Consider the following 26,420-nt stretch of genomic DNA (forward strand, 5'->3'; position numbering starts at 1 on the left):
TATTATTTTTCTTACAAAACAAATATACATAAGAAATGATAATTTATAAAAAAAAATCAACTGAGAACAAAAAAAAGTTCTTCAATGTTACAAACGACTTGTTATCGCAGAGAAAAGCTAAACATTAGTGTTACACCTGACAGGTAAACTCTCAGCCTAAAGTCTGTCCCACACACGTCTATCAGGCTTGTAGTCCTGTGGATCTAACAGCAGATTATTCACACCGTACAAAGACCACGCTGCAAAACATGAACATGCAACTTGTTCTGGATCAGCTTCTCTAAGGCGGCGGCCCTTCATCTGATTGGATCAGGGCCCCACGGAGCGATTTAAAAAACTGGAACCGTGACGAAGAGTCCGAGACGCTCCAGTTCACATGATCTAACCCTCCAGCAAAACCAGACGTCTCACTTCTGTTCAGTCTCCAAGCTTCACATCACAAGGAATGAAACTGTTGATGTGATTGATTAGTTTTATTAGTTCACACACACACACACACACAGACACACACACACACCTGAATGATCCAGTGAGACGCATGTCTGCTGGCCTCAGATCTGCTGACTCACCGCTGATCAACACATCAATCAGAAACCTTCAGACTGGAGCACCTCGAACCCTCAGCTCACCCGTCACCTTTCAGTGGGTGGAGCCTCTGCTCTGCATTCTGATTGGTTGGATGGTGACTGAAGTTTTTCATTCCAATGATTCTCAGGAAGTTTATGAACGATATTTTCTCCTCACTGTGCTGAAATGTGTATGATGTTAGACTCAGACACAGGACACGATCCTTTACTACAGTTTCCCTCTCTATACATACATACATATATAAAAGGTTTGAATTCTTAAATCCTTCACAATCAGGAACATTCTGAATTACCCTTCCATCTGCTTGGTGATGGAAGAACAGAGAATACGGACTGAGCTTTCATCATAGATCAGAACCAGAATGTTCAAACGGTCGGATGTTAGATAAATGGAAGATCATACACGACCCGTCCAAACAACAAAAAAAAAGTCACACTAATGAAGCTCTGATTACAGCAGCATTCGCTGTGTCATTGTTTCTAGAAGCTTCTGCAACGTCACCAGATTTATTTCCATCCGGTGTTGCATTCATTTTTCACCAAGATCTTGTATTGATGATGGAGCGTCCGACCGCTGCACACAGCCTTCATTGCAAAGATCCTCCATGGGATTCAGGTCTGGATCCATGTGTGAACATGATGTCTCCTGTTCCCTGAACCACTCTTTCACAGTCTGAGCCCCATGAATCCTGTACCGAGCCATCAGGGAAGATGGAATAACCTGCTCATATAGGATATTCAGGTACCAGCTGACCTCATTATTTGGACAAGTAATGTTGCTGACCCTAGATCTGAAGCTAGACCTGACCAACTGTAGCAACTCTAGACCATAGACTGCCCCCACAGGCTTGTACAGCAGCACTAGACATGATGCTGCATCCCTTCATCCTCCTTTCTTCTTACCCTGATGCTCCATCACTCTGGACCAGGGTAGACCTGGACTCATCAGACCATATGACCTTCTTCCATGGCTCCAGAGTCCAGTCTTTATGCTCCCTAGCAACCTGAAGCCTTTTCCCTGGTTAGCCTCACTAGTTAGTGGTTTTCTTCTGGCTCCACAGCTGTTCAGTTCCTTGAGTTCCTTCACATTGTTCATGTGGAAATGTTCTAACTTTCACTATTAAGGATATTTTTCTGACCGCATTTCTTCCTGGAAGACAATGGTTCCCTCCATCCTTCCAGTTTTAATGATGCTTTAGAAAGTTCTGAACCCAGTTCTAGTAGTTTCTGCTTCTCCTGAGATGTTTCCTCTGCTTGATGCCGATGATCTTACGCTTCCTAAACAGACTAACATCTTTTCCACAAGACGTGTCTTTCCACATGGTTAAGAAATGAAAAGCTGCTCAGTGGGGGTTAAATAACTTGCTGCGGCATCCATGCAGTAATTATCCATCAGGAGGCTCTTGCCAGTTTACTCTGTTAAATCCAGGTGGTGCCTCTTTTTATTTATTATTATTTTTTGGACGGGCTGTGTATTTCTTAACTGATGTTAGAACAGACTTCATCAGAACAGCCATGAAGTGAATTCAGGATAGACAGAAACCAGAATGGGTTTTAAAAAAATTAAATAATAGTAAAAAAGGGTTTCTCCCTTTATCTGGACCACCAGCTTCACATTAAATAAGCATTATTTGTTTTTTCAGGAAATTTCAACATATTTAGAGAATTTGTAAAAACATGTTTTTACATTAAATTTAATCTGAATCAGCATCAAAGTCTCATTTTAATCCTTCATTTTCACTTGTTTTAATCTAAAGCTGATGAGGTCTCGGTAGAGATACAACTCGTCCGGTTTAGATCATATAAACTCAAACGTTAATGTAAGTAAAACTGAAAATGGTGGCGATGGTGACCACGTCCTGCTGATGCTGGAATGAAACTCTTCAGTCAGGAGGCCAATCCCCAGCGACGAGGGTCACATGATCCAAACTAAACATGTCTGAGAAGCAGGATTAACTCTTGTGAAGTCTGAACATGAATAAATATGTGTGTGTGTGTGTGTGTGTGTGTGTTAATATCTGCGCTACAAACACAGTTTGTCTAAATACTTCACAGCTATGTTAACTGACGCCAGTGTTGGATCAACTCCATCTTTAGTGCAATTAGTCGACATGCGCAGACTCGCCGCTCAGCTGCTGTTAAACATGCTGTAAATGTTTGGTGTCATGATCCGAACCAGAACCAGAACCAGAACCAGCTACTGTGGTTCAAAGTCTCATCTTTTGAACAGATGGAGGTGCATGATGGGAAAGCTGCAGCCTGATGAATCAGCTGCAGGCGTACCCCTCTAAACTGATTAACAGGCCGACACTCGACCCCTTCAGACTGAGTCCACAGACGTCGTCCTCCAGACTGAACCCCCACCTGCTGAGACCACAGCTGATGTTTCCATGGAGATGACACCAGGCCTGGGACCAGATCTTAGAGCTTGACCAGGTTTCATCTGAAGCTCTTCTGCTGTGAGGATGTGCTGACTGGTTGATAAGGGTGGAGCTGTTTCTCCCATCTCTGGATATTTTTGGATAAAATTCTCAGGAACTTTCTGCCCAGAACCCCATAGATTCATCCGGTTATGACGGGCCGGACCTGTCTCCAGATGCAGCCAATCAGGGACGTGCAGCTCTGCAAGCTGCACGTTGAGATGTCACAATTACAGATTTTCTACGGTTATTGTCAGAGAAATAATCTGATTATTCTGCAATTAATTTCCCATCACTACAAATGTGTAAAACCACATGAACACTCCTTACAGGTGTAAAAGTTTAATTTATTAAGTCTCATTCCAACTAAATGGCCTCCGCTGTGTAAAGAATAAATAAATCCTACATATTAACTCTGGATTTCTCTCAGAGGAAAGAGGCGGAATAGGCTACATGACCTCCACCTGGACCTGGAAAACTTCTTAAAATGACATTATATAAATGGTTTGAACACTTATTTCAAACCTAAGGAGAGAATTTAGAAACCCAGGACGGATTCAGGTAGCAGAAGAGCTGCTGTTAGACAGGTCCACTTTTAAATTTATCTTAGATGTTAAGGTTTTTATTGTAGGACTTTATTACTGATTCACAGCCCTTTGTTTCAGCTGTCATTGTGGGAAAGTGCTTTATAAATAAAGTTGGTACAGTATGAAACAAATACTGGAACTGTGAACATAAAGAAACCAGACCATTTATCTGTAATTAAATACAATTTCTTCAACAGACTGTTGCACACTCACTACAAAACAAGACCCTCACATCGAGTTGATGGTGACCAGCGAAACTAGCCATCAAGAGGTGAGTTTTTCTCTCGTCCGTGTAACATAACCGTCGGTGAAGCCAACTCGTACAAAACTGTGAATGACGGTAATTCATTTCATTGTTAGGTTGAAACACAGCTACTGGGAAACTTACTGGGTTTGTTATATACATTTACAGAACTAGGAGTCGCGGTAACGAGACCTGGTTGGGAGGTTTGTGGTGAGAGAGATTTTTGACGTGACGGACAGATTTAGTTTTTTTATTTTAGTTCTTTCTTTGTAATTCTCCTTTTTCAATGTTTTTTGCATTTTGCTGTAATGTGTTAAATGTTTCATGTCAAGCACGTGGAGCTTTTACATTTACTTCAACGTACTGAGCAGGGTGGTCATTCTGCAGCTGGTAAAACATATTTAACATATTTCCTCCTTCTACTGCAACTTTTTGATGTAGAATGACTTAAAAAGCAAAATGCTTTTTAATAGGCCGGCGTCTTTGTTATTTTTTAAAACCAAAGAAATGGAACATGGACGACATAAGGAAGGAATAACTTCTCACTCTAAAGGCCCATTTATGCTCCTTTTACGTACATAAACATGTACATCCATTTCAAACGTCACTGTCCTCATCTTGCTAAGGCTGGGTTTACACCAGAAGACTTTAAAAAGATTTGTACAAGACTCTGAAAGACTAGCAGCTCACATCTAAAGACCAGTGTTTAGAGTTTTAAGTCTCAGACTGAGATTTGACAAAGACTGTGAATCTATAGGGTCACAAATTACAAGACTGCAACTTGATTCTTTTAGCATTTTTGTGACATGTTGGACAGTTGATATGGAACAGGGCTGATCTGCACACAGTAAAGCAAACAAGGGGAGAGTTTCCCTCCAGGAGGGAATTACACATCATCATTATTAAGTGTGGCTCTTCATCTCCACCAGGTGTTACACCGACTCATCAGAATCTGGAGGATGAACGAGTTTTTATTCTCTTATTTGTTAGATCATTATACTGTAACACATAAATGATCCACAGCAGACGTTTACTTCTAATAACATCCGCTCCTCTTTCTGGACGCTCCACCGACGACGTTTCATCACCGCTTCTTGTCCCCCCCCCCCCACCGTCCTTTTTTGCCAGTGGTCTGAATGTCGGGATTCCTGTTTCTGCTTTTTAGAGCTCATCTATTGGTTGTTGATCGTGTTTCGTCACTGCAACTTGCGATAATATCTAACATGTTAGAAATTGTCGCAGATCCAAGGCTGGAGAAAGATTGACGTTAAACAGCCAGATTACCAGCTCACACCTAACGATGGAGATGACGGGAGCGCTGTGACTCCAGCAAAACTCCTAAGATTTCCTAAAGACGTCCGTTTTTAGTCTGCAACCGTGAAAACCGTTCGGTGTGAGCCCAGCATGAGCGTCCTTTTTGTCGGCATGGTTGTTAGCCCACACTTCCACTAGATGGCAGTGAGGAGTTCATGTCTAAGTTCTAATGTTAGTTCAGACAGCAGCAAACGGCAACAGAGGAGACTGTGATAATGTTCATCCTCAGAAAACAACATAAAAAAGGCAGCGGAGTAAAGACATCGCAGCCTCTCCTTTGTTCCTTGTGTCAGTCACACTGCCCAGCAGTCTCCAGCGGTCCTGCTCCGTTTGCTGCCGTTGACGGACCAAATCACACAGAACGTAACGGATGCAGGAGACCAGCTGAAGGCTCCGTCTTAGCGTGGTATTGTGCAGCTTTGTTTTCTGTCCATGTGTGAGTTGCACTGATTTGCCGACATGTTTCAATCCTTTGTGGAAAGCGATGAATCTTACAATTAGTTAATCGTGACATTTCATGCTGTGAATAATTGTGAAATCAAGTAATTGTGACATTCCTAGATGAAACGAGTCTTCATCTCCTCCACCGTGAAGGTTCTGCTGTGACTATTTCAAATGCTCTGGACAGATCTTTACCACAGATGGACCGTGGCCAAGCTGAGAGGGATTAAATTTGGATGCTGGTCCAGATCAAAACCCAGGATTTCTGTTCAGCTTTGGGGAGCTGTGTTTGCATCAGTGAGGCTCAACCAGTCAGCTGGTTCCCACCCGCAGGTCAGCTCAGTGTTAAAGGTCGTAGTGGTTTTGGTGTGCAGGTCGAAGGTGAACATACTTCTGAAAGAGATTTCAGGACGTTATGAGACACTTTGTTCAGTTCAGAAGATGCTACAGACCACAAAATCTAATTTTCTCTACACAGCTGAGAGGGAGGTACAGTCTGGAGGGGGGACGCTTGGATTCAGCCTCACATACTCGTCAACCAGAGGGGCAACAAGGCAACACACTGGGCAGTTGGAAGGGCAACAGAGGAGGAGCTGCATTCAGCAAACCAGTCCACTGAAGGTTGTTTAGCTGGAAGGAAATGACATGATGGAGGAAATCTCCACCTCTTCCCACCTGTTCTCGTTGGCTCGTCCGCCAGCCGACTCATCAGTCAAGTCAATGTTTGACACGCTGAAGCAGGAAGACTTGTCGTTATGGTAACGTGATGCAGTTTGTGTTATTGCTGACTGTCTGAACTCAGCCTTCTCTGCAGCAGGAAGCTCCTCCCACACCAGGAAGCCCCTCCCACACCAGAAAGCTCCTCCCACATCTGACTCCAGACAGGAAGTTGGATCCTCGTGATCGTTTGTGGATAAGTCAGTTATTGTTACAGGTCATCATACAAGTCACAGACATCCCACCATGAGAGGATCAATGGATCATGACCATCATGTGACTGGCAGACTGTCTTCCATTGGCTGATCTCTGATGGCTTTTCTAACTTGTTTTCTTGTGTAGAGGAAGTAAATCAATCAACTATCTCCACTTCTGGTCACATGACCCTCACCTTCCAGCTGATGGAGGCCAACAATACATCACTGAGCCAACGGCCAATCAGATTTCTGTTCTGTTCCAGTGACCATCCAATTCTGTTTCCAGGACACCAGCCCTGCAGCAGAGGCTCCGCCCTCTGACGGTACAGATCTCATCTATCAGTCAGGTGTGGTGCCTCATGGCTGCTGATCCATCTATCCACAGGTCCCGCCCCCTTTGATGGAGTCCAGGTGAGGAGCCAGTGTTGCCTCCAGAACAGAAAGGTGAAGAAAAAGAGTGTGATCGCCGTCGGTAACCGGGCGGTGAGCGATGAGTTGGGTGAGTTTTATAAAAAAGACATCACTACGAAAAAATGCATCAGCCGGTTTAAAATCTGCAGCGCTTCGTTAAAGTGCTTCGTTACATTGTTACGTTTGTACAGTTTATTAAAATATCGTTTTCCCTGGAGTGAAACCATAGTAAACATGTTACACGTTGGTAAAAATAAACATTTGGAATGTCTCTTTAAGAAGTCCCAGCGGCTGATTTTGGTCAAGCTGAACTCGTCCCTGGAGCCTGAAACGGGAAACGTTCACATGGTTAACACAACCAACAAGCAACAGGAACTGAGGATGAGAGCCGAGCATCATGGGTAATTGTGACATCAGGAGGCGGAGCCTGAGCAGGCTGTTTGGATTTCAGAAGTCTGACATCAAAAAAGGATTTTATTCATTTCCGATTTATTTCATGTTGCTTCAGGGGTTTCATCAGACATCAGGCCCCTGAGGACCTGGACCCAACACAGAAATACAGTTCTACCTGCTTTAACGCCCCCGCCTCTTAGTTCTTGTTTATCTGATAAATGTTTGAAGCTGAAACCTCAGAGACAGCTGTCTGTGAGACCTCATCCAGAAGGATGCTGGGCTGTTCTGTCAGGTGAAAAAATTGCTGCAGCTCAATCCTCTCGTCTGACTCCAAACATCAAACCACATCTCGACTGACCTCTGAGATGGACACTTTAGGTATGACAGTCCTGGTCTGAACTGGTTTAGACAGGTCTGAGCTGGTCTGAAGTGGTCTAAGGTACTCTAAGCTGGTTTGGGCTGGTCTCAACTTGTCTGAGGGTGTCTGAACTGGTCTCTGGTCTGAGCTACTCTGAGCTGGTCTGAAATGATCTGAGGATATCTGAACTGGTGTGATTTGGTCAAAATGAGTGTAAACGGGTCTGAACTGATCGGCTTATTCTGGCTGTAAGTTCTTCTGTCCTTCCTGCAGCGGTAAGCGGTCTGAGCACGCTCAGTTTGCAGAACCAGAACTTTCCCTGACAGCTAAGATGAAAATAAAAACACAGAACTTTTTAACCTTCACCGACTCAAACCTTGAAATTTCACAGCTGTTGTTGTGGATTTTTATTCTGCATCAGTCATTTCGCTGCAGCAACAGGACCGCGCAGAACCATGACCCACGGTGTGTTCTCTGACCCGGTTCAGGTAACCGTCTGAAGTTTAATCTTGTAGTTTCATCTGTATTTAACCAAAGGACTTTATATATATATATATATATATATATATATATATATATATATATATATATATATATATATATATATATATATACATACATACATACATATATATAAATAAATAAGCAAGCATTGCCTCCAGCACTACCTGACAGCACCTGGTCCACCTGGACTCCCAGCAGTCTGACTACCACCTAATGGTGACGTCCCTCCTGTTAGAATTCTTGCTTGTGTTGTTCTTCCTCTGAGATGTAAGTGGTTTTGGATAACAGCGTCTGCTAAATGACTGTAGAATAGTATAATCTACATTACAGATCTCACAGAAACTGAACATTTGACAAATTTGCTCCTCTCACGTCCACGTTTCAACGAGCTTTTAGCTTCAGCTCACCTGACCGGAAAAATGTGGAAACTTTTCAAGCTGCGCACGTTCTGATCGCCATCTGCTGCAGGTGAAACACTCATCGGTTCTACACACTAACACATGTGAATAAACAAATATCAAACCAGTCCAATCACAGAGGTCAGGGTTAGGTCCTGCACAGTTCTCTCTTTTTATTTTAACATGCAGTTAGAAACAGATGACAAGTCTTAGATCTGCTTTCTGCACGTTCTTTCACCGCCAGAAAAATGATGGAACATTTTTCCTTTAAGCTGCATTCTCACCAGAAGAACGCAGACCCCGTGGTGGAGACAGCTCTATGTGAGTATTCAGAAATCTGAAACAGATCTAAAATGATTCAGTTTTTAACTTGCAGTTCTAAACTCCTCTCAGGCTGCTCAGACCGGGACATGACAAACATCTGGATGGGTAACGGAGCAGGACGGACCAGCAGACAACAGATCAGCAGGGTGGTGTGGTGGTCTCTACGTCACCTCTGTGATGACCTCAGCTGCATGTTCTCCCTGCGCATGTGTGGGTTCTGTTTAGGTTCTCCGGCTCAATCTAACATACATGAACAAGCTGAAGTGTTTCCATCAGTGCAGACTTCTGTTCAGATCTGCTCAGTGTCTGAGTTTGTGTTTGGACCAGAATCACAGCAGGGAGTTTAGAAACCTTCATCACTGAGGAGATGATGCTGTTCTCACTCTGATCAGAACTAACCCTAAGTGTTTTTTTTCTTTTCTGTGGCCCTGGCCGGTGTAGTTGCCTCAGTCTGACACCACCTCTGCTGGGTGTCATCTGCCGAGTTCTCCTTCTCTTTAAAGCACCATGGTGACAGAACGAGGCGAACAGAAAGACTCACACGGAGCTGCACAAATTCAGCACTTTATAAAAATATTCTCCATAAAAAAATATACAAAAAGTAAAAAAAATATATATATATTGATATAAACACAAAGTCAGTGATTTTAGGTCCAAAGAACAGCAGGGATGATGATGATGAGGATGATGAGGATGAGGAGTCTGGTTAACATGCATCAAAGTTCATCCAACCAGCATGTTCAGGATTGAACGTCTGTTAGCATGCATCAGTTAGCATGTGTTAGCACACGGTGGCGATGGCGGCTGAGTTATCAGCTGACTTGGCAAAGGGGGCGGGGCTTGGCGTGTGCAGCAGGCTGACAAAAAGGAAGAGGGTGGAGGTGGGCAGGTAGATGCAGAGGAAGAGGACGACATCCTCACTAAGGCACAAGACGAAGTCGCTCTGCTCCGTCAGCACCCAGTCCACCAGCACTCCCACCAGAAGGTAGTACACCTGGAACTCCTGAAGCTCCTCCCATTCCCCACCCTCACCCCAGTGTGGCCCTGCCCCCGCCCCTGCATTTTGTGATGAACTTTTCCGCCTGGCCACGCCCCCTCCAGCACTGCATTCACTCACCATGGGCTTCATCTCCGCCCCCTCCGATGCCACCTCCTTCACACGGCTCCGCCCACGTTCCGCCGCACGTTCCAGTCGCCGGCTGCTTTCCACAAACTCCTGCACAGAGACGGGTCAGGTGAGGGGGTGTGGTCACATGATGAGGGTGTGGCAAAATCACTGAGAGGCGTGGTAACAACAAACCGGTTGGGGAAAAAAATGGAACATCAGATGCAGAAATGACACTAAGATCAGAAACATGACAGTTCCAGAAAAAAACATACAAAACCAGCCACTCTAACCTCAGAACCTGACTCAACCTGGAACCTGAGGGAACGTTACTGAACCTGGAACATGACAGAGCCTGGTTCAACCTGACAGAACCTGATAGAACTTGACAGTAGCTTAAACACATCTGGTTTTGGTTCAGGCGGTTCTTATTGGAATGACCAAATCAATGACGAGCCTCTAAATCAGGGATCTGCAACCTGCAAGTGGCTCTTTGGACCTTCAACAATGGCTCTTAATACATGGCTAAAAATGCTAAAGAGCTAACTAATGTTTTTACATTATGGTCTCTAATATATTAGATTATGGTCAGCAATCTGATATAAGATTTAACACTAAGACGTTTGTTGTTATGATTGTGAGGACGAAAGAGGGCAGGAAGGAAGCTTTCCCCTCTTTTTCTGGGAGAAAATTAAATGTTGCGGGTAGAGTGTGTGTGTGTTTCCCTCTCTTTTTCTTTGTAATTTTAATAACCAAATTGTGAGTCTGAAATAAAGACTGAAATAAACTCAGATAAATGTAGATATGATCACAAATGCAGGCTTTTAGCAATTTTACTTTTTTTTAATGGAATAATTGCATCGAATTTCCACAACTTGAAATACCAGTAATATCTTTTTATTTATTTTAGCATTTTCCAGAAGAAAGTCTGTCTATCCTCTTAAACCTAACAAAAGTTTTTTGTTTTTCTTTATTTTAAAACCTAAAAATAGAAATAACATTTCTTCTAGTATGTTAGAAAAATTATTTAAAAAATATTTTTTTCTAAAAATTAGAAAAAATTATACTTAGTCTTTTTTCAAAAGGTCACAAAAAAGGTTATTTTATTTAGCTGGCTGAGGGAAAAATGGCTCTTTAGATTGTAAAGGTTACAGACCCCTGCACTAAAGAGAAGATGACTTATTGATCTCTGAATCGATTGCAGATATTTTCTGGTTCCAGGTCATCAGAAGATCTCTTGCCAGTATTTGGTTTCCCTTATATGAACCTGAACATAGTGAAGCAGACACTGAGGCTCGTTGCTGGAACTGAATAAGAACTCATCTGGTTCTCGCCGTCAGTCATTCAGAGCACAATTTCGCTGCTGCTGTTAGTCTCTGTTCTCCTCTGTTCTGCAGTACAGTGGGATTTTCATTAATGTTCCATCCTAGTTTTATGATCAATAAATGTAATTTTTTGTTTCATGATTTAAACTCTGGTGATTGGAGCACTTTTCTCTACATAACTGTCAGTTCTTTGTTTACTAATCTTTGTTTACTAAAGTAAACAAACAGAACAAACCAAAAGGGCATAAAGAGTTTCTGTCCTGCTGCTCAGCTTTATCCGCTCATCAGATTAACTGGATTGCTGACGTATTTGTAATGAGTCAGCGCAGCTCGGAGGCTGCTGCAGAGATCCCCAGGAACCCCGATGTTCCTTGATGATCAAACATCCAGAAAGGACGTCTTTTCTCTTCTAAAAACCCTGACCCACTTAGGATCAGAACCCTGACCACAATGGAGAGAGATCCTGGAACCTGGATTTCTGTGGTAACCCCCACTACCTGTCGTGCTGTCAGAGACATGAAGACGAGGCGTCTAATATCAGCTTACCATCAGAGCTTTGTCCATGAAGAACTCTTTCCCCAGAGTACCATCGTTGTACTTGGTGTCAATGGCGAAGCACAGGAAAAGGACGTCCACCACGATCTCAAAGATGGACAGGAAGCAGTGAGCCACCAGGAAGGAGAAGAGACACACGATGACGAGCGGCAGCAGCCACTCGGCGTAATCCCGCTGGTAGTTTAGGAGGAGGACGCCGGCAAACGCCGTCGATGTCACAATGAGGATCTGAGAAGACGTGATGACAAAAACACAGAGATTACACTGTGACATTCAGGTTCTACACAAACAGTACATTGATCCCACAAACAGACCATCAGCAACTAACAGCTCTAACATCAGCAACTAACAGCTCTAACATCAGCAGCTAACGTCTCAAACATCAGCAGCTAACAGCTCTAACATCAGCAGCTAACAGCTCTAACATCAGCAACTAACAGCTCAAACATCAGCAGCTAACAGCTCTAACATCAGCAGCTAACAGCTCTAACATCAGCAGCTAACAGCTCTAACATCAGCAGCTAACCTCTCAAACATCAGCAACTAACAGCTCAAACATCAGCAGCTAACAGCTCTAACATCAGCAGCTAACGTCTCAAACATCAGCAGCTAACGTCTCAAACATCAGCAGCTAACAGCTCTAACATCAGCAGCTAACGTCTCAAACATCAGCAGCTAACGTCTCAAACATCAGCAGGTAACAGCTCAAACATCATCAGCTAACAGCTCTAACATCAGCAACTAACAGCTCTAACATCAGCAGCTAGCGTCTCTAACATCAGCAGCTAACGTCTCAAACATCATCAGCTAACAGCTCTAACATCAGCAACTAACAGCTCTAACATCAGCAGCTCACAGCTCTAACATCAGCAGCTAACAGCTCTAACATCAGCAGCTAACGTCTCAAACATCATCAGCTAACAGCTCTAAAATCAGCAACTAACGTCTCAAACATCATCAGCTAACAGCTCTAACATCAGCAACTAAAAGCTCTAACATCAGCAGCTAACACCTCTAACATCAGCAGCTAACAGCTCTAACATCAGCAGCTAACAGCTCTAACATAAGCAGCTAACGTCTCAAACATCAGCAGCTAACAGCTCAAACATCAGCAGCTAACGTCTCAAACATCAGCAGCTAACAGCTCAAACATCAGCAGCTAACAGCTCAAACATCAGCAGCTAACGTCTCAAACATCAGCAGCTAACAGCTCTAACATCAGCAGCTAACGTCTCAAACATCAGCAGCTAACAGCTCTAACATCAGCAGCTAACGTCTCAAACATCAGCAGCTAACAGCTCAAACATCAGCAGCTAAAGTCTCAAACATCAGCAGCTAACAGCTCTAACATCAGCAGCTAACGTCTCAAACATCATCAGCTAACAGCTCTAACATCAGCAGCTAACAGCTCTAACATCAGCAGCTAACACCTCTAACATCAGCAACTAACAGCTCCAACATCAGCAGCTAACAGCTCTAACATCAGCAGCTAACGTCTCAAACATCATCAGCTAACAGCTCTAACATCAGCAGCTAACAGCTCTAACATCAGCAGCTAACAGCTCTAACATCAGCAGCTAACAGCTCTAACATCAGCAGCTAACGTCTCAAACATCAGCAGCTAACAGCTCTAACATCAGCAACTAACAGCTCTAACATCAGCAGCTAACAGCTCTAACATCAGCAGCTAACAGCTCAAACATCAGCAACTAAGAGCTCAAACATCAGCAGCTAACAGCTGAAACATTAGCAGCTAACAGCTCTAACATCAGCAGCTAACAGCTCTAACATCAGCAGCTAACGTCTCAAACATCATCAGCTAACAGCTCTAACATCAGCAGCTAACAGCTCTAACATCAGCAACTAACAGCTCTAACATCAGCAGCTAACGTCTCTAACATCAGCAGCTAACGTCTCAAACATCATCAGCTAACAGCTCAAACATCAGCAGCTAACGTCTCAAACATCATCAGCTAACAGCTCTAACATCAGCAACTAACAGCTCTAACATCAGCAGCTAACAGCTCTAACATCAGCAGCTAACGTCTCAAACATTATCAGCTAACAGCTCTAACATCATCAGCTAACAGCTCTAACATCAGCAGCTAACAGCTCTAACATCAGCAGCTAACAGCTCTAAAATCAGCAGCTAACGTCTCAAACATCAGCAGCTAACAGCTCTAACATCAGCAGCTAACGTCTCAAACATCAGCAACTAACAGCTCAAACATCAGCAGCTAACGTCTGAAACATCAGCAGCTAACGTCTCAAACATCAGCAGCTGACAGGTCAAACATCAGCAGCTAACGTCTCAAACATCAGCAGCTAACAGCTCTAAAATCAGCAGCTAACGTCTCAAACATCAGCAGCTAACAGCTCTAACATCAGCAGCTAACGTCTCAAACATCAGCAACTAACAGCTCAAACATCAGCAGCTAACGTCTCAAACATCAGCAGCTAACGTCTCAAACATCAGCAGCTGACAGGTCAAACATCAGCAACTAAGAGCTCAAACATCAGCAGCTAACAGCTCAAACATCAGCAGGTAACAGCTCAAACATCAGCAGCTAACGTCTCAAACATCAGCAGCTGACAGCTCAAACATCAGCAGCTAACAGCTCTAACATCAGCAGCTGACAGCTGTTCAAGATTTTCCACACCAGGTGGTTTGATTTTGCAAGATTTAATTCTATTCTCAGTCTGTCTTATAGTTATACTTTTAAATTTACCGATTTTATGATCTATAATTATATTTTCTATCATTGAATGAGATATATTATTTATATTAAGCATTGTTTTTCTTATTTTATCTACTTTGTTTATAAGATAATTATTAAGATAATTAGCTATATCTTTAGGTTTGGTAATAAATTTTCCATCTTCTTGATAGTAGCTGGCTGCTTCATCATCAACATCAGCCGCTAACAGCTCATACATCAGCCACTAACAGCTCTAAAATCAGTAACTAACAGCTCAAATACCAGCGGGTAAAAGCTCTAACATCAGTAACTAACAGCCCTAACATCAACAACAAACAGCTCAAACATCAACAACAAACAGCTCAAACATCAGCCACTAACAGCTCCAAAATCAGCCACTAACACCTTTATCCTCAGCAACTAACAGCTCTAACCTCAGCAACTAACAGCTCTAACATCAGTAACTATCAGCTCAAATACCAGCGGGTAACAGCTCTAACATCAACAGCTACCAGCTCTAACATCAACCACTAACAGCACTAACAACAACAACTAAAAGCTCTAACATCAGTAACTAACAGCTCAAATACCAGCGGGTAACAGTTCTAACATCAGCCACTAACAGCTCTAACATCAACCACTAAAAGCTCTAATATCAGCAACTAACAGGTCTAAGAGCAGCAAATTGACCATCAGCAGCTAACAGTTCTGACATACGCTGCTAACAGCTCTAACATAAGCTGTTAACAGCTCTGACATAAGCTATTAACAGTTCTAACATTGGTGGCGAGCAGTTTTAACATCCCAGCTAACAGTTCAAAACATCTGCAGAAACAGCTCTAATATCAACAGCTAAAAGCTATAACATCAGCCACTAACAGCTCCAAAATCAGCCACTAACAGCTTTATCCTCAGCAGCTAACAGCTCTAACATCAGCAGCTAACGTCTCAAACATCAGCAGCTAACAGCTCTAACATCAGCAGCTAACGTCTCAAACATCAGCAGCTAACAGCTCTAACATCAGCAGCTAACGTCTCAAACATCAGCAACTAAGAGCTCAAACATCAGCAGCTAACGTCTCAAACATCAGCAACTAACAGCTCTAACATCAGCAGCTAACGTCTCAAACATCAGCAGCTAACAGCTCTCACATCAGCAGCTAACGTCTCAAACATCAGCAACTAAGAGCTCAAACATCAGCAGCTAACGTCTCAAACATCAGCAGGTAACAGCTCAAACATCAGCAGCTAACGTCTCAAACATCAGCAGCTAACAGCTCTAACATCAGCAGCTAACGTCTCAAACATCAGCAGCTAACAGCTCAAACATCAGCAACTAAGAGCTCAAACATCAGCAGCTAACAGCTGAAACATCAGCAGCTAACAGCTCTAACATCAGCAGCTAACAGCTCTAACATCAGCAGCTAACGTCTCAAACATCATCAGCTAACAGCTCTAACATCAGCAACTAACAGCTCTAACATCAGCAGCTAACGTCTCTAACATCAGCAGCTAACGTCTCAAACATCATCAGCTAACAGCTCTAACATCAGCAGCTACCAGCTCTAACATCAGCAGCTACCAGCTCTAACATCAGCAACTAACAGCTCTAACATCAGCAGGTAACAGCTCAAACATCAGCAGCTAACGTCTCAAACATCATCAGCTAACAGCTCTAACATCAGCAACTAACAGCTCTAACATCAGCAGCTAACAGCTCTAACATCAGCAGCTAACAGCTCTAACATCAGCAGCTAACGTCTCAAACATCATCAGCTAACAGCTCTAACATCAGTAACTAACAGCTCTAACATCAGCAGCTAACAGCTCTAACATCAGCAGCTAACAGCTCTAACATCAGCAGCTAACAGCTCTAACATCAGCAGCTAACGTCTCAAACATCATCAGCTAACACCTCTAACATCAGCAACTAACAGCTCCAACATCAGCAGCTAACAGCTCTAACATCAGCAGCTAACGTCTCAAACATCATCAGCTAACAGCTCTAACATCAGCAGCTAACAGCTCTAACATCAGCAGCTAACAGCTCTAACATCAGCAGCTAACGTCTCAAACATCAGCAGCTAACAGCTCTAACATCAGCAACTAACAGCTCTAACATCAGCAGCTAACGTCTCAAACATCAGCAGCTAACAGCTCTAACATCAGCAGCTAACGTCTCAAACATCAGCAACTAAGAGCTCAAACATCAGCAGCTAACGTCTCAAACATCAGCAACTAACAGCTCTAACATCAGCAGCTAACGTCTCAAACATCAGCAGCTAACAGCTCTCACATCAGCAGCTAACGTCTCAAACATCAGCAACTAAGAGCTCAAACATCAGCAGCTAACGTCTCAAACATCAGCAGGTAACAGCTCAAACATCAGCAGCTAACGTCTCAAACATCAGCAGCTAACAGCTCTAACATCAGCAGCTAACGTCTCAAACATCAGCAGCTAACAGCTCAAACATCAGCAACTAAGCTCAAACATCAGCAGCTAACAGCTGAAACATCAGCAGCTAACAGCTCTAACATCAGCAGCTAACAGCTCTAACATCAGCAGCTAACGTCTCAAACATCATCAGCTAACAGCTCTAACATCAGCAACTAACAGCTCTAACATCAGCAGCTAACGTCTCAAACATCATCAGCTAACAGCTCTAACATCAGCAGCTACCAGCTCTAACATCAGCAGCTACCAGCTCTAACATCAGCAACTAACAGCTCTAACATCAGCAACTAACAGCTCTAACATCAGCAGCTACCAGCTCTAACATCATCAGCTAACAGCTCTAACATCAGCAACTAACAGCTCTAACATCAGCAGCTAACAGCTCTAACATCAGCAGCTAACAGCTCTAACATCAGCAGCTAACGTCTCAAACATCATCAGCTAACAGCTCTAACATCAGTAACTAACAGCTCTAACATCAGCAGCTAACGTCTCAAACATCATCAGCTAACAGCTCTAACATCAGCAGCTAACGTCTCAAACATCATCAGCTAACAGCTCTAACATCAGCAACTAACAGCTCTAACATCAGCAGCTAACAGCTCTAACATCAGCAGCTAACGTCTCAAACATCATCAGCTAACAGCTCTAACATCAGCAACTAACAGCTCTAACATCAGCAGCTAACGTCTCAAACATCAGCAGCTAACAGCTCAAACATCAGCAGGTAACAGCTCAAACATCAGCAGCTAACGTCTCAAACATCAGCAGCTGACAGCTCAAACATCAGCAGCTAACAGCTCTAACATCAGCAGCTGACAGCTGTTCAAGATTTTCCACACCAGGTGGTTTGATTTTGCAAGATTTAATTCTATTCTCAGTCTGTCTTATAGTTATACTTTTAAATTTACCGATTTTATGATCTATAATTATATTTTCTATCATTGAATGAGATATATTATTTATATTAAGCATTGTTTTTCTTATTTTATCTACTTTGTTTATAAGATAATTATTAAGATAATTAGCTATATCTTTAGGTTTGGTAATAAATTTTCCATCTTCTTGATAGTAGCTGGCTGCTTCATCATCAACATCAGCCGCTAACAGCTCTAAAATCAGTAACTAACAGCTCAAATACCAGCGGGTAAAAGCTCTAACATCAGTAACTAACAGCCCTAACATCAACAACAAACAGCTCAAACATCAACAACAAACAGCTCAAACATCAGCCACTAACAGCTCCAAAATCAGCCACTAACAGCTTTATCCTCAGCAACTAACAGCTCTAACCTCAGCAACTAACAGCTCTAACATCAGTAACTATCAGCTCAAATACCAGCGGGTAACAGTTCTAACATCAGCCACTAACAGCTCTAACATCAACCACTAAAAGCTCTAATATCAGCAACTAACAGGTCTAAGAGCAGCAAATTGACCATCAGCAGCTAACAGTTCTGACATACGCTGCTAACAGCTCTAACATAAGCTGTTAACAGCTCTGACATAAGCTATTAACAGTTCTAACATTGGTGGCGAGCAGTTTTAACATCCCAGCTAACAGTTCAAAACATCTGCAGAAACAGCTCTAATATCAACAGCTAAAAGCTGTAACATCAGCAGCTAACTTCATATTCCTATTTAATACTATAGGTCACAAATGACCTTAACTACTACCTCTTCTAAAGAGAATCTTGATGTATAAACTAAATACAAAAATAATCTCAAGAATAATCTGATCTCCCCAGGTCCTGTAGCAGTAGCCAACTACCACCAGGCCAGGCCCAGGCTCTGCAACAGCCAGCTACTATCAAGAAGATGGAAAATTTATGACCAAACCTAAAGATATAGCTAATTATCTTAATAATTATTTTATAAACAAAGTAGATAAAATAACAAAAACAATGCTTAATATAAATAATAATATATCTCATTCAATGATAGAAAATATAATTATAGATCATAAAATTGGTAAATTTAAAAGTATAACTATAAGACAGACTGAGAATAGAATTAAATCTTGCAAAATCAAACCACCTGGTGTGGAAAATCTTGATTGCAAACTTTTTACCCCTGTGGTTTGTCATGTAAATAACCAAAGCGTAGTTTGCTATGTATGTTCACAAAAATGTAACACAGCTAAAATCACACCCAAAAACAAGAAACCACCGTTGTCTGGTCTAAACAATTGCCCAATAAGCTTAATACCTCTGTTTAGTAAAATAATGGAGAATAAAGTTATAAACGAATTCAATATTATTTTATCACAAATAATTTACTCACAGATTACCAGCATGCCTACAGAGAAGGGCACTCCACAGCTACAGCTCTCACTTTTGTGACTGATGACTGGTTTAGAGAAATAGCAGATAAGAAAATAACTGGGGCAGTTATGTTAGACTTTTCAGCTGCATTTAATATTATCAATCATCATTTAATACTGAAAAAACTGGCACGTTATGGATTTGAAGAGTCTGCCCTGTTCTGGATTGAGAATTATCCAACCAGCAGGACACAAACTGTGTTTTTAATGGATACTATTCTGATTTTCCATGTGGAGTGCCACAGGGAAGTTGCTTGGACCACTGTTATAAAGCATTTTTACAAATGTGTGATGTTTGCTAACAATTCAAATATATTCATCTGCATCTCCTATTAATGAGCTCAGTAAGACCATGCAGGAGGAACTACAATTAGCAATCCAATGGGTGGAGCAAAGTAAACGACATAGCAATTAAGTGTATGAAATAAAGCTCTTGGGCATCATTATTGGTGATAAAATAACGTGGAAAAAGCATGTGGATAGGGTTACAGCTATTCTATTCTATTCTATTCTATAGAATAGAATAGAATAGAATGGATAGGGTTACAGCTAAAATGGGGGATAGGATCTCTGAAACTGCTAGCTTTCTGACACCACAAGCAATGAGGTAAGTTACCTAGTCATTGATTTTCTCACACTATTGGCCAGTAATCTGGTCCAGTGCCACAACAGAAATATTAGAGAAACTACAAATGTTACAAAACCAAGCAGCACTGAAATGTAATTATAGGACTAATGTTAAAGCCATGCAGACAATTAAACTGGGTACATGTTAAAGATAGACTTCTATTTTCATTACTTATATTTATCAGAAATGTAACTGTAACAAAGACACTATCCATAATAAGAACGTGGAATTTATTGCAAGTATAAACACACCTGTCCTACAAGACATGCTGATGGTAATTTCACTTTATCAAAAGTTCCTCTCCAGAGGAACGGAACAGTGGAATTTATTACCTAATACACCTCACACAAATAATAAAACTCAGTTTAAACTATCACTTAAGCAGTCTCTACTGAAACAAGCACAAAATGATTATGATTGATGATTACCAGCCTGAACATGAGCCGCTAACAGCCTGAACATGAGCCGCTAACAGCCTGAACATGAGCCGCTACCAGCCTGAACATGAGCCGCTAACAGCCTGAACATGAGCCGCTAACAGCCTGAACATGAGCCGCTTACAGCCTGAACATGAGCCGCTAACAGCCTGAACATGAGCCGCTAACAGCCTGAACATGAGCCGCTAACAGCCTGAACATGAGCCGCTACCAGCCTGAACATGAGCCGCTAACAGCCTGAACATGAGCCGCTAACAGCCTGAACATGAGCCGCTACCAGCCTGAACATGAGCCGCTACCAGCCTGAACATGAGCCGCTTACAGCCTGAACATGAGCCGCTACCAGCCTGAACATGAGCCGCTTACAGCCTGAACATGAGCCGCTACCAGCCTGAACATGAGCCGCTACCAGCCTGAACATGAGCCGCTACCAGCCTGAACATGAGCCGCTTACAGCCTGAACATGAGCCGCTAACAGCCTGAACATGAGCCGCTTACAGCCTGAACATGAGCCGCTAACAGCCTGAACATGAGCCGCTAACAGCCTGAACATGAGCCGCTACCAGCCTGAACATGAGCCGCTAACAGCCTGAACATGAGCCGCTAACAGCCTGAACATGAGCCGCTTACAGCCTGAACATGAGCCGCTAACAGCCTGAACATGAGCCGCTAACAGCCTGAACATGAGCCGCTAACAGCCTGAACATGAGCCACTACCAGCCTGAACATGAGCCGCTACCAGCCTGAACATGAGCCGCTACCAGCCTGAACATGAGCCGCTACCAGCCTGAACATGAGCCGCTTACAGCCTGAACATGAGCCGCTACCAGCCTGAACATGAGCCGCTTACAGCCTGAACATGAGCCGCTACCAGCCTGAACATGAGCCGCAACCAGCCTGAACATGAGCCGCTACCAGCCTGAACATGAGCCGCTTACAGCCTGAACATGAGCCGCTAACAGCCTGAACATGAGCCGCTAACAGCCTGAACATGAGCCGCTAACAGCCTGAACATGAGCCGCTAACAGCCTGAACATGAGCCGCTAACAGCCTGAACATGAGCCGCTTACAGCCTGAACATGAGCCGCTAACAGCCTGAACATGAGCCGCTAACAGCCTGAACATGAGCCGCTTACAGCCTGAACATGAGCCGCTAACAGAATGAATACAAGGCGCTGCCAGCCTGCACATAAGCTGCTCAGCTCTAACACAAACAGCTAAGAGCTTGCACAGACATCAACGTAGTGAATCCAGGCCTCTAGCAGCAGCTTTGGGTTGGATTCACTCAATTTTATCAACTGATGAGGAAATGATGCTTTTTTATGTCCTGACATGTGAAACCTCTGAACTAAAAGAAGCTGGACTTTGTATTTTGCCGTGAAATCAACAAAGAAATACGAGATTTAAATCAATGTCATTTTTCCTGAAATTTTGTTTTGTCTAATTGATTCTTTCATCGGTCCCTGTGGTCACAGGGTCCATCTTATCACAAGCATGAAGGAAATTCATCTTTAAATTTTAATAAAAATTTGTTGTAGAATTTTAGGTTCATGAGAAAAATAAACAGCCCTCCCTTCTGCATCAGAAACATCAGGTTGATTCTGATCCTGTCTATGATGGGACTTGAAGTTCCAGAGCAGCTGCCATCTCACCTTCCCCAGGAAGAGGACAAAATCCCCAATGGCGTTGATTGTGGCCACACGCAGAGCGTTTTCCACCAGGATGACGAAGGCGTCGCGCGCAGACGTGCAGAAACTGGTGCTGTTGATGGCTGTGGCTGCATATGCATTCTGGAAAAAAGGAAAAAGAAGCAACTGCAGGTGAGACGGCGACACCTAGAAAGACGAGGATGAGGATATGGACGAAGACAAAAATCCAGTTTCACCTGATTGAGATAGTTGAGGCACTTCTCCAAACACCAAAGACAGCAGATACACGACTTCAGCAAACAGCGAGCGCACATGTTCTCCTGAAGGACAAACGTCACATGACATGATAGAACATAGAATTTGACTTAGAAAAGAATCAGAATAGAACCAGGTGTGTTTTCATGGAAACAAAATTCCTAATACCCTTCCTTTCAGCTGGTTATGGATGTACATGAGGATGAGTCGGGGGATCTTGACCAGCGTGATAATGAAGGATCCCTTAGCGACAGTGCCCAGGTGGTACCGGACCAGCCTCAGAACTGAGGACAGGATTGGGGTCACAGGGAGCCGGTTCTTGTCCCTGAAACACAAAGATTTGGTTTAGAGCCGGTGGTTCTGGTTGCATGTTTGCTTGTCTCTGAGCCTATCCCAGCAACGGAGACAGCAGAAGTAATTGGACCATGTTGTACAGATTGAATTGGACTCTATTGAACTGGACTAGAACTTGTTTAATTTCTCCTTAAAAATCCTGAGATGACATTTGTTCTCGCCAAGTAACTCCACCGAACCAAACCAGACTAACCTGGTGAAGTAGTACGTGACGACAGCTCCAGCCACAGTCATCTGCTGACAGGCCAGGATGAACTCGCTGATCCAGACAAGACCCACAGCGTGGTACCAGGTCAGGTACTGCAGAGGACCCGTCAGTCGGAACTCTGTCAGCCCCGTCTCCTCGTTCTGCTCCGGGTTCCCTGCAAGACCACAGACCAGGACCCAGAGAGGACAGAGACACAGAACAGGGCTGAATGCAAAGCTTAAAGTATTCTGGCATGATTCTGGATCTCCAGCATGCAGAATTTTTGTGGCAGAAAAAATGACTAAAGACAATTTAACAACTTGTTAATGTGTGTGCTAATGTGGCCTAGCATCACATCGATTTATTCTACCCATAGTATGAGAGGACTGCAGCTTTTGCTCTCAATGGAAAACATTGCTAACCAATCAGAAGTTGAGTGGGCCTTGGAAACTGGTCATATTCCTATAATATAACTGTAGGGAAAGTGGCGCAGGAGTGTGGAAAGACGAAATGGGCAGAGACGGCAGCGTTAGGTTAGCTTTCAATTTTGTGATATTAATACAGGCAATTTCACTTTGAAACAGAACAGCCTGTAATTTCAAAAAAAGAAAAAAAACATTTATTTAAATTTTTGGGTTAATGTATGAAATCATGGAAGGGGAAAAAGGTCCAGGTTTCTTTGTGGCCTCTATTTTTTGCTAAGTTACGCAGCCGAAGTCTCAATGCAGCCTCCTCCTATAAGGCGGATTTATGGTTGTGTGGCGTCTGCATCACCGGCGTAGGTTCGGCGTAGCTCTGCAGAGGCTCGATAAGCACCTCCTCCAGACCTGACGTTGCTCTCTGATCTGTTTGTTTCTGCCAGAACGCAGCTAAATTGCATTTTGATGATATTTTCAATCATGGAGACACAATGTAATCAATACTCCACCATCAGCTGCTGCTCATTTTTCTGTTTTGTTGTTTGATGGTAACCATGACAACAGGACCCATAGGAGATCCTGATCCACAGAGAACTAGTTACTCCTTGTGACCAGTGAGGAACTGGTCCACGGAGAGCATGTGTGTGTAAGTTTTTCCACTAGCATTGTGAGGACCACCATATGCTTTCAGCCTGAGTGAAAAGTGAGGACATTTTGGCCAGCTGTCATTTTTCCTTTTTTATCATTGTAATGGGGACCATGTATAGGTTTTCTCAAAGTTCCAGACAGGTCCTCAGAGAGGTAGCAGAATGAGAAAAAATGTCAGCCACTACGTACCAAAATGTCTGTATGTACATGTATCTACAAACTATGTGTTAAGAATGTAACACAACGTATTCATGTAGAAGAGCCCATGCACCGCAGATTACTCACTGAATACCTTCTATTTTACAATTCAGCCTAATGTTTAATGGTTAAATAAGGCTTCTTGTTAGTGTAGCAGAAATGGGGGCTCCATTTCACAGGTAAATTTACCTGGTCCTCACAATGCAGCTTAAACAAGAATGTGTGTGAGTGTGCTGACCAGTGGTTCCCAGGAAGAGAAGAACCAGGATCCAGTAGATCCAGAAAAGGAGGAGTGCGAAGAAGGTGACAAAGGGCTGCAGGGTGAGGAGGGGGAGGTGGATGAAGACTTTCCCGGCCACGTGGAACAGAGCAATGGTAAGAGCCACTCGTTTCCTCATGAAGAGCATGAGCAGCAGCAGGATGATCTGCACAGACACACAGCATCAGGCCTGGTCCGGCTTAGCTATCTTTGGGTCACATGACTCAGATACAAACCGTGAAGACGGTGGCGGAGACGGCGTACACAAGCAGTGCCTGTCCGCTGTCCCTGCTGAGCTCCTCTTTCACCTCCTCCTTTGCCTCTTTCAGGACTTTGGAGGATGTGTCGTTCCCATACAGCCGGTGGTCGATGTAGAGCCACCAGAGGACGCTCGTCCCCGCTGGGAGACACATGGACGTCACACAACACCCAATATTTTTATCAGATCAACAGTCACACAAAAAGTGACCTCACCGAGGGATCCGAGGACGACCAGCGAGGTGAGAATCCAGACGAGGACAGCGGAGATGTAACGAATTATGACCATGAGGATCATAGAGAGAGCTGAAAAGACAGAAGACAGTGAAGACACTCGTCCAATAATTCACAGCAAGCAGCATCGCAGCCTGTTTATGTTCTTACCCAGAGCGAGGACACACAGTCCAATGATGATCTCTTTACTGGCGACGACACTAGCGATAACCTGGTGGAGGACACTGGTGTCCCCCACAAACGTCACCACGGCCTCCGCAAACTTGGCGTAGCAGGACATGTCCACTGGGGTGCAGCGGTTAAAGACCGGCAGAGGTTTACTGAGGACAGAGACCAGGGACAGAAGTCAGGGGACAGAGACGGGGTCAAAGGTCAGGGGACAGAGATAGTGGACAGAGTGTTCCAGAAGACGTACCTGGGTGGAACAGGTAGTTTGGGACATTTAGTGAATCTCTCCGGGAGACCAGGATATTTATGACCCGCTAACTCGTAGGAACACAACTCAGAGCCTGAAACACAGAACACAGAGACCATCTTCATCCACCATCACCTTCATCATCATCAGTCATCTTCATTATCCTCCATCATCATTGTCTTTATCATATTGCCTTTTCATCTTCATCATTGTATGTGACTTCTCTTGCATGTTTCCATACAACATGGCCGTCAGTTGTGAGGTCACATGATGAAATGTGTGCTGTCATGTTTCAACCCGTCTCTGTCTCCATGAACAGAGAGTCTGTGAGTCACAGAGGCGCCACGATGGCCCCCCGGAGCAGAGTGGCACCGCGGCCCTGCCACCTACATTAATGCAGCCTTTGTTACTGCTTGGGTTTGGTTCTGTTCACTGCGGGAGGTCCGGTCTGTCTGGGTTTGGTTCTGTTCACTGCGGGAGGTCCGGTCTGCCGACGCTGCATCACTGTGATGTGATGACGGGCATCGATCCAACTGCTGACATCACTGTTTTTCTCTGACCTTCCTTCAGCCTTCTCCCAACACCAGACTACATTTCCCATCAGCCCCCTGTCCCTGAGAGCTGCAATGTGACTGTCCCCCTGCAGTCATGTGATGAGCTCACCGTTTTGCATGGCGAACCTCTTCAGGTCCTGGTAGTTCTTCAGCTCCTCAAGGGGACACAGGGACACACACAAAGCCATAGACTTGATTTTCCTCTGAACGATGTCAATGTTACATGGATCCAGGAAGAAGACAAACCTGCAGGGACACAAACACAGGAAGTCAACCAGTTTGGGTTCAGAAACATGAAGACGGGGTCCCAAAATGTCCAGGGCCTGAGTGGGACAGGTGAACACAAAAAAAAAAAAAAAAAAAACAGCTCACAAAGATTACAGAACACCATCCCAACTATAAACAACTGGGTTCTAACAAAGCTCAGATTTCTAACCAAATTTGAATGCAGCACACTTCCTTAGAACATGTTCTCCAATAAAATTAACAAAAGAAACAAGGAGAGATGGTCTTAACAATGGCCTCTTGGGCCATTATTGCAAATTTCTGACGTCTGCCTCACTTCAGC

The 26,420-nt window shown here is 43.6% G+C and overlaps 1 protein-coding gene across 2 annotated transcripts in view; it reads right to left on the minus strand.

Annotated features, from left to right (window-relative positions):
- Nucleotides 1-7,038: 7,038 nt before the first annotated feature.
- The window catches only part of slc44a1b (solute carrier family 44 member 1b), a 28,948-nt gene continuing 9,566 nt past the window's right edge, over nucleotides 7,039-26,420 (minus strand). Inside the window, exons 4-16 of one of the 2 annotated variants that reach the window (XM_041990498.1) lie at nucleotides 25,962-26,098; nucleotides 25,299-25,392; nucleotides 25,034-25,203; nucleotides 24,866-24,955; nucleotides 24,628-24,791; nucleotides 24,371-24,557; nucleotides 22,874-23,042; nucleotides 22,495-22,651; nucleotides 22,308-22,391; nucleotides 22,075-22,212; nucleotides 11,872-12,108; nucleotides 10,013-10,111; nucleotides 7,039-7,243 (exon numbers count right to left, since the gene is read on the minus strand). In XM_041990498.1, coding sequence (XP_041846432.1) covers nucleotides 7,220-7,243; nucleotides 10,013-10,111; nucleotides 11,872-12,108; nucleotides 22,075-22,212; nucleotides 22,308-22,391; nucleotides 22,495-22,651; nucleotides 22,874-23,042; nucleotides 24,371-24,557; nucleotides 24,628-24,791; nucleotides 24,866-24,955; nucleotides 25,034-25,203; nucleotides 25,299-25,392; nucleotides 25,962-26,098 — 1,750 coding nt within the window. In that variant the 3' untranslated portion in view covers nucleotides 7,039-7,219. Of the gene's footprint in view, nucleotides 7,244-8,325; nucleotides 10,112-11,871; nucleotides 12,109-22,074; nucleotides 22,213-22,307; nucleotides 22,392-22,494; nucleotides 22,652-22,873; nucleotides 23,043-24,370; nucleotides 24,558-24,627; nucleotides 24,792-24,865; nucleotides 24,956-25,033; nucleotides 25,204-25,298; nucleotides 25,393-25,961; nucleotides 26,099-26,420 lie in introns of those variants that run through there. The other variant, XM_041990497.1, reaches the window with a different exon arrangement.

The sequence above is a fragment of the Melanotaenia boesemani genome, chromosome 7 (genome assembly GCF_017639745.1).
Source record: "Melanotaenia boesemani isolate fMelBoe1 chromosome 7, fMelBoe1.pri, whole genome shotgun sequence".
NCBI classification, from domain to species: domain Eukaryota; kingdom Metazoa; phylum Chordata; class Actinopteri; order Atheriniformes; family Melanotaeniidae; genus Melanotaenia; species Melanotaenia boesemani.